At 47.6% G+C, this 7,859-nt stretch overlaps 1 protein-coding gene across 1 annotated transcript; it reads right to left on the reverse strand.

Moving 5' to 3' along the window:
- Positions 1-4,455: 4,455 nt before the first annotated feature.
- On the reverse strand, positions 4,456-7,272 carry JAGN1 (jagunal homolog 1). Its single transcript, XM_008526855.2, has 2 exons — positions 7,024-7,272; positions 4,456-5,414 (listed from the first exon to the last, which is right to left on the reverse strand). Exons 1-2 carry the CDS (start codon positions 7,110-7,112, stop codon positions 4,952-4,954), a joined length of 552 nt encoding a protein of 183 aa, XP_008525077.1. The 5' UTR covers positions 7,113-7,272; the 3' UTR covers positions 4,456-4,951.
- Between the last annotated feature and the right edge of the window lie 587 nt (positions 7,273-7,859).

Here is a 7,859-nt window from a genome sequence, read left to right on the forward strand (position 1 = left end):
GCCTGACACAGTTGTCTTTTGGCCTTGGAGCGCATCACTGAAAACAAACCAGTAACGTGTGAAGGGAGTAAAGGGTGGTTTGGCCATACTAAAGATAGGTTAGGGAGTCTTCCCCCAGATTTCTACCTAACCCACAGTGGTTTAGATCTAAACAGATCATGCATTCTCCAAAGCTGGGGGCATGAAGCGAGAAACTTGGTTCCATTCAACACTCCTCTTTCTTGACTGCTTACATCTTCTGATCTGACTCTCACAGTGAAAATATTTGATTAATTGCTCCCTGACCCTGGCTAAGGTATGGTAGGAGAAGCAGGAAAGAAACAAATAGAGAGACGCACACACACAAAAGAAAAGAATAATAAGAATAGAAAGGGAAGAAAAGGAGCCTGTAGAAAAGGAAAAGGAAGAAAGATGAGGAAGAAAGGGGGAAAGGAGAGAAAAGGAGGTCTATGTTTTATTTATTGTCTGGCTGGTTTACTTATTTATTGTGGAGCCTGTTCCAAAAAGGATTTACAGTAAAAAGCAGGGCGGGCGAACTCCAGCACACCCCGGGGAAGGGGAGGGCATCAAATCAACATTTGCTGAGCTCCTGCTCTCAGGCTCTGGCCTTGTGCTTTGCCCACAGTATCTCATTCTGTTAGTACTACAACCCTAGAGGTCTTATTAAACCATTTTACAGTCTAGGAAACTCTAGGAAGATTAAGTAACTTATCCAAACATGATAATCAAGAGCTAGGATTCACTCCCATGTCTTTCTGGCTTTCTGCCAGAACACACTGCTTGGGAAGATCTGTGGGAAGTCAGAGGGCTTCTGGTGGTCCACAGAAGTGCTAGATTTAGGGGCCGGCCCGGTGGTGCAGTGGTTAAGTGCACACGTTCCCCTTCTCAGAGGCCCGGGGTTTGCCAGTTCAGATCCCGGGTGTGGACATGGCACCACTTGGCAAAAGCCATGCTGTGGTAGGTGTCCCACGTATAAAGTAGAGGAAGATGGGCACAAATGTTAGCTCAGGGCCAGTCTTCCTCAGCAAAAAGAGGATTGGCAGTAGTTAGCTCAGGGCTAATCTTCCTCAAGGAAAAAGAAAAAAAGAAGTACTAGATGTAGTGGTGTGATGTAGCTGGTAGGGTGAACAATGTGGAGAAAGAAATTGGAAGTTGGAAAGAACAGAGGAAAGTAGGTCTTCTGAAAGTGAGTTTTCAGTGGTTGGACTTCTAGGAGAGCAGAGATTGTTTGGCAAGTGTCGACAAGGTGGGAGTAACTCTGTGGCTGGAATAGGAGCTGGCCAACTGGAGTAAAGGCAACAGAGGTGTGTGGCAGGCCTGCAGCACAGAGGCCCTGCCCTCTTGAAAGGTGACTAAGGCCTGTCTCACTTGTGGTTTGTGTGTGAATGAGCTGACCCAGACTCCATGCTCTAATAACCTTTACTTGGGGACCAAGCCAGGAGCTCAGGAGGTCTTGGCAAGTCTCCCTGCACATGCTCAGGTACAGAGTACACAGTGGGGGCCTTGGGCAGCCGTTCTTCTTGTCCGAGCCTTACCCATGCACAGACCCTGCTCAGACCGTGCAGCATCGCCAGGCTCTGCCTGTAATGGCCGAGTCCTAAGGTCTGATGGGCAACTGTGGCTATTGTTAGGGCACCCTGAGCAGGAAGGTCCAACCAATCAGCCCAGTGTAAACCAAGAGTAGACAAGTATCCCTTCCTCATTTCTGCTCTTCCAAAAGAGATCAAGCTCCAGAATTCTGAGGCAAGAAATTACGCCTAAGAGAAGAGAAAGGGAACCCTAATCTGAGGGGGGGATGCCAACACTGCTCATCAACGGAAAGGGTTTTGATAGTAAGCACCAACTATGTACTAGACTGTTCATGTACATTATTTTGTTTAATCCTCACAAGAAGCCTGGGTGGTAGCTACCATGATCCCCACGTGTCAGACCAAAAACAGAGGCTCAAGTATCTTGCTCAAGACAGAAGCTAGCAAAATGCCTGGCTAGAATTCCAACCTAAGTCAGTCTGATATCAGGAGCTGTGTTCGTTCCACCATACCGCCTTTCTCATGGACTAGATGCTAAGGGTCCCTCCAACACCTTCATTCTCCACTTCTGTAAGCTTCAGGGAGTAATAACCATTTCTCACATTTATCTAGTTTTACATAATTCACAAAGCACCTTCACAATACTTCACCTTATTGGATCTTCAAAACAATCCTATGAAATAGGCAGGTTTGATCTTGGCCATATGATCTTAGGCACATGATCACGTTGGTACCTGAACCCCAGACTTCTAATCCAAATACAGTATTCTTCCCACTTTATCAAAGGGGATCTTGTTTGCTTCAGGGAATGCTACAATCACGAGGCCAGAAAAAATGTTTGGAAAAACTCAGAAAAGAGGAATCTCAACAACCCAAGAAGCAGACAACGAAAATATACCAAATGGTTTGTTTGTATGTGTGTTGACAAGAATTTTCATAATGGTCTTTAAAAGAACTCCGAGATTGTAAAGTATGATTCTAATAATGAGAAATTTTGGGGGTCAGCCCTGGGGCCAAGTGGTTAAGTTTGCACACTCCGTTTCAGCGGCCCAGGGTTTTGCCGGTTTGGATCCTGGGTGCGGACATGGTACCCATGCTGAGGTGGCATCCCACATGGCACAGCCAGAGGCACTCACAATTAGAATATACAACTATGTACTGGGGGACTTTGGGGAGAAGAAAAAAAAAGATTGGTAACAGTTGTTAGCTCAGGTGCCAATCTTTAAAAAAAAAAGTCAAAAAAATTTTTAACTTCTTTGTGTGTAATAATTATTGGCATCTCAATTCTTCGAAAATTAACAACCCGTGCCTGGTGCACTAACTCCATCACCCAGGCAGTTCCACCTGCTCCTCTCTGCTCTCTCAATCCTACCTCTGCTTCAGTCTACGTCTTTTCTCGGTGAAATACATCCCGACTGTAGTCTACAGTAGGACAAGTTACTTCATTCACTAAGTTCATAGTGTACACTACATGTTAGGTACTGAGCAAGGGGTGAGGAAAAGATATGTAGACTAATAATTCTGTCAATAAAAGAGGCAAAATAAAAATGCCACCTGAAATCAAAGAAAGAACTCTCACTGCTTGAAGGAACCAGAAAGCCCCAGAATTACCATATGACCTTAGTCTTGAAGGATAAGCAAGAAAGGAGTCTAAAAGTACAAAGGGAAATTTTTAAGCAAACTGGGAACATAGAACCAATGTGGGGATTCATGAGAGGTTCTGCTGACTGAGATAGTGTGTGAGTGAGAGTACTGGGAGATAAGGCAGGGCTGGTACATTGGGATCACACTTTGGAAATGTCTGAAAGAGATTAAGGAATTGTATTTGTACAAAAAATAATGGCAGTAGTAGGGACTTGATGATCCAGAGCTATGTTCTTGGTTTACTCGCTTGCATACAGGGATGTGGGAAGAGGAATGGATATGAGGTAGAAGGCAAAGAGTTAAGTTTGGGATACACTGAATCTGAGATGATAATCAGGACATCTAGAGGAAGAGGTTTTGCAGTTAGAAGTACTGCCAGTACCCAAGGGTGACTGAGTACATACTTAATGTTTATAGAACAAAAAAAATGACTGTAATTCTGAAGAGGGCAGCGATCTGGGCATCATCCAGAGAAAATAACGTCAAGTGGGTAAGAGCAAAAAGACACACATCTTTCACACAACAAATATTTACTGTTGTCATACTTGCAGGTGTGAAAGAGCCTTTAGTTCAGATCTCTTTCCCACTTCTATTTTTAACATATTTGCTCCACACCACTACATTCTATATTAATCAGTTGTGTCACACCTCTATCACGTGTCACCTGGATTGCAAATCCCCTGTATGCAGGGGTACTTTAAAATTCTTTTGGGGGCCGACCCCATGGCCAAATGGTTAAGTCCGCACGTTCTGCTTCAGCCGTCCAGGGCCTCATCAGTTCGGATCCTGAGCGCAGACATGGCACTGCTTGTCAGGCCAGGCTGAGGCAGTGTCCCACATCCCACAACTAGAAGGACCCACAACTAAAATACACAACTGTGTACTGGGGGGATGTGGGGGGAAAAAGGAGATTGGCAACAGTTGTTAGGTGCCAAATAAAAAAAAAAGTCCTTTTGGACACTATCATACAGTATTAGACACATAACTGACACTGTTAACACTGAATGATAAACATGAATACCCAACCAAAAGAGGCCAGACCCAAGCTGCATGAACGCGAACGGATCATTTTACAGGTCGAGAGATTAAGTGTGTGGCCCATGGTAGTTTCTGCCAATCAGCTGTAGGGTTGCAACTGACTGGGGTTTCCTGTGCCCAGTTCAGCTCTCTAAGGCCACTGCCAGGTTTCCCTGGGCGCTTCTACCTACCTCCTGGTGTCTAAGGCCACTCAAGCAACGCACCTCTTACACGCTATCAAATCCCAAACACAAGGCACAGGGTGGACAGGGCAGTTTTAACTTTATTGAGGTTCTTTGTAATTAAAATGCTTCGCAGTAGAGACCACAGCCTGCAGGGGGAGCAGCCTCCCAAATGGTTCCTGCCCCATGACCTAGAGATTGAAGTAGAATTTGATTTATTCCATTTCTCCTTCAGTTTCGGTGGCTAAGGGGTGATGGATGGAAGTGGAGAGAATGACCAAAAAGAGGCAAGGATGAGGCTTGGTCTTAAAATAAAAACCCCGAAGGACCTCACTTCAACCAACTTAAGTTTGTTTTATAGCTGTTGATCACCCAGTTCCAGCCAACGAGGAATAAAATAGTTTTTCCGCCTCAGCTGATGGCCAACAGGAGGGGTTTTCCAGAACTTGGCCCTAGTTTGCACTAGTTGCCAACAGCACAGCTGCTAAAATCACCAAAGATTTCAGAACAGCTCCTCTACCCTCACTCCACCCAACGGGAGGCCCAGGCGTCACCCTGGAGCAGTCCATCAAGCAGGCTTCATTTACGCTTCTTCTCCTGTGTGCTGGTGAACCAAGAGTCTAGGAGCTTCTTGCTGTAGTATAACTGCCAGGCATGCACTTGGACTGCCAGCACCAACACCAGGTACATCACAGAGACAGCAGAAAAACCAAAGAGGAAGCGGTAGGCCTTGCCATGGCGGTACAGCTGTTGTGCGGCAGGGAACATCTCCATGCTGCCATAAATGAGGGGAGCGATGGAAAAGAGCCCCATGCTGATCATGGAGAGCACCAAGTAGCTAATGTTGTTACGGGGGAAGGAGAGGAGGCCCAAGAGAGAGGGCACAACGCTCAGCAAATACGGGTACTCCCACTGATAGGGCATGGCCACCTGATCATGTGACAACAGCCTCAGGTGTCCCACGCTCATCTTGGCAACCAGCAGCAGCCATATGACCAGATGCACGTAGATCAGCTTCTTGATTTCAAACTTGAGGGTCACACTGTGGGGCAGAGCAGAGGGAGAAGTACCTTTCATTCAAAATTTTCTGACCACCAACTATATGCCAGGCAACTACACTGGACAATGGGATACAAACGTGAATACGACACAGCCCCTGCCTGGAGGCTGGGCACAAGGAACAGAGGAAGAAAATATAATTAGAAAACAGATTGGAAAAGCTCTAGTAAATATGTGTCGCAAAATACATGGATCACAGGAAGGAGTCATCAATTCTGCGGATGGGATGTCTGAGAAAGCTACCCAGAGGAGGGTGATATTTGAGCTAGGCTCTGAGGGGTGGGTGGAGACGGGCATTCTAAGCAGAGGTAACAGTATGCAGGCAAAAAGGCAAAAGCATTCGTGTTCCAGGAAAGCAAGCGGGTGAGTGTGGCAGGAATACATGGAAGGGGGACAGGAGCAGTGGGATATGAAGCTGTAAAGAGTAAGAAAGAGTCTGTTTAAAGGCAGAAGAGTATCTCAGAGCTGTGTTTAGAAAAATGACTTTGCCCCATAGGAGTCCAGCCTCGTGGAAAGAGGCACTGGCAGCCAGGAAATAAGCTCAGGCTGCTCACACTTCTCCAGCTACAGATTTGTCATCTAAAGGATGCATGTGTTTCTCTTATTCTTCCAATTCTCAGGTCCCGAATGGATCCTCTTCACACCCCGAGGGCAGAGATCCTGCTCTGGACAGGCATGACAACTCTTGCTTGGGTTGTGAGGTCCCCTTAGGCAGGGATCTAAGGATAAAAATGAAGTGAGGGTCCAAAGGGCTTGTCATTCTTTAAAACTCTGGAGAGAAAGATGTGAAAAACATTCTGGGAGAGTCCAATGGATTTAAGGAAGGAAAATCTTTTTAATTTTTACTTTAAAAATATTCATTATAGAAAGCGTGGAATGGCAGGTAGGAGAAAAATGAGTCACCTCTCGACTTCCAGCTCCATGAAGGCAGGGACCAGTTTTGTTTGTTAACAAACTTTTTTATTGAAGGTAAAACGTGCATACAAAGACCAGGTCTGCTTTTGCTCATTATCGTATCCTCAGGGCCTAGCACAATGCGTGATGGGTAGCAGCTCAGTAAATATCTGTTGAGCGAATAAATGAATGCAGAAATACCCCTTACGTGGGGGTGGTCATAAAATTCACTCTAGGTAGGGAAAGGCTGGACTTTAGGGTCCAAAATATAAATGTAACAGCTACCACGTACCGGGCAGACTCCTATTCTGTGCTCGATCTTACGCTACGTCCTCTACACAAATTTTTAGCTCACTCATTCTTCATCAAAACCTAAAAGGTGGATTACGTTTCCCTTTGCAGATGAGGAAACCGGGGCTCAACCAGCAACGAGGCTCCCGAGGGCCAGCATCGTCGCGACTCCGGAGCCGGGCAGGGCCGGACCCCTCGGGGCACCGGGCGGGTCAAAGAGTGGAGCGCACGGGGGCGACCCGGCTTCCCAGGGATGGGCACAGGCCCCGGGCCGCCACGGGAGGAGGGGACTCGGCAGATGCGGGGCCCGGCTGGGGAGGGAGCGCGCGAGGCCGGGCCGGCGTCGCTCTCCGAGCCCCCCAGGCTCCGGCCGAGGCCGCCTCCGTGCTCCTCGCCTCGAGTCATACCTCATCTGGTAGTGCATGGCGACGCGCTCCCGATGCTGAAAGTCGCTGCCGTCGGTGCCGGCCGCTCGCGGGCCCGCCCGAGATGCCATTGTCCCCGCCCAGAACCCCGCAGCCCCTCTCGCCGACCCCCCGAAGCTACTATCGCGCCAAACTGCCCCCAACCCCGTTCGCGCCGCCTCAGTTCCGCCAACCTCCCAGCCGCGCGGTTCTGCGACAACTTCCGGCCTCTCTGTCTCAGGAGGACCGACTCTGTGGTCGCGCAAGCGCACTTGCGCGCTCTCCTTGTTTTGGCCCCACCTTGTCCCGCCTCTCCCGCTTTGGAGTGCGCAAGAAATTAATCGGCGGTGGCGGTGGCGTGTTTTTGCCATCTGTGCTGAGCCGATTCTCCAGCTTCTGGAGCACTTTCACTTTCTTTAACTCTAATACGCGTTTAAAATGCTGCTGTGCCCAATTGACAGATGGAGAAACTGATGCTTGGAAGGGTCCTGTGATTTTCCCAAGAGCACACATCATTCACACAGTCTCGAGGTTTGTCCCCATGGATTGCTTAATCATTGCAAAGAGAAAACGGTAACTTTACAGTGGAGAAGTCTGGTGCGCATCCCCTTAAAGTAATTAACGTTAACTTGACCACTAATAAGACCAACTTGACACTTCTTGCATGCTGATGCACTGAGGACACAGCATCACTTATGTGATATTCCTGCCAAAGATGCTTAACCTGAATCTAATCATGAACAGAGGACAAACTTGAATTGAGAGACATTCTAGTGTCCACCCAGTCCACCCCATTCCACCCAACCAGGGAAACACTTTTTAAAATGTTGTATATATTT

Source organism: Equus przewalskii, chromosome 15, assembly GCF_037783145.1.
Source record: "Equus przewalskii isolate Varuska chromosome 15, EquPr2, whole genome shotgun sequence".
NCBI lineage: Eukaryota > Metazoa > Chordata > Mammalia > Perissodactyla > Equidae > Equus > Equus przewalskii.

Coding starts and splice junctions, on each gene's coding strand:
- JAGN1 (XM_008526855.2), bottom strand. CDS start 7,112: ATGGCATCTCGGGCGGGCCCGCGAGCGGCCGGCACCGACGGCAGCGAC. Junction 5,415..7,023: donor GCCATGCACTACCAGATGAG/GTATGACTCGAG, acceptor TCTGCCCCACAG/TGTGACCCTCAAGTTTGAAA.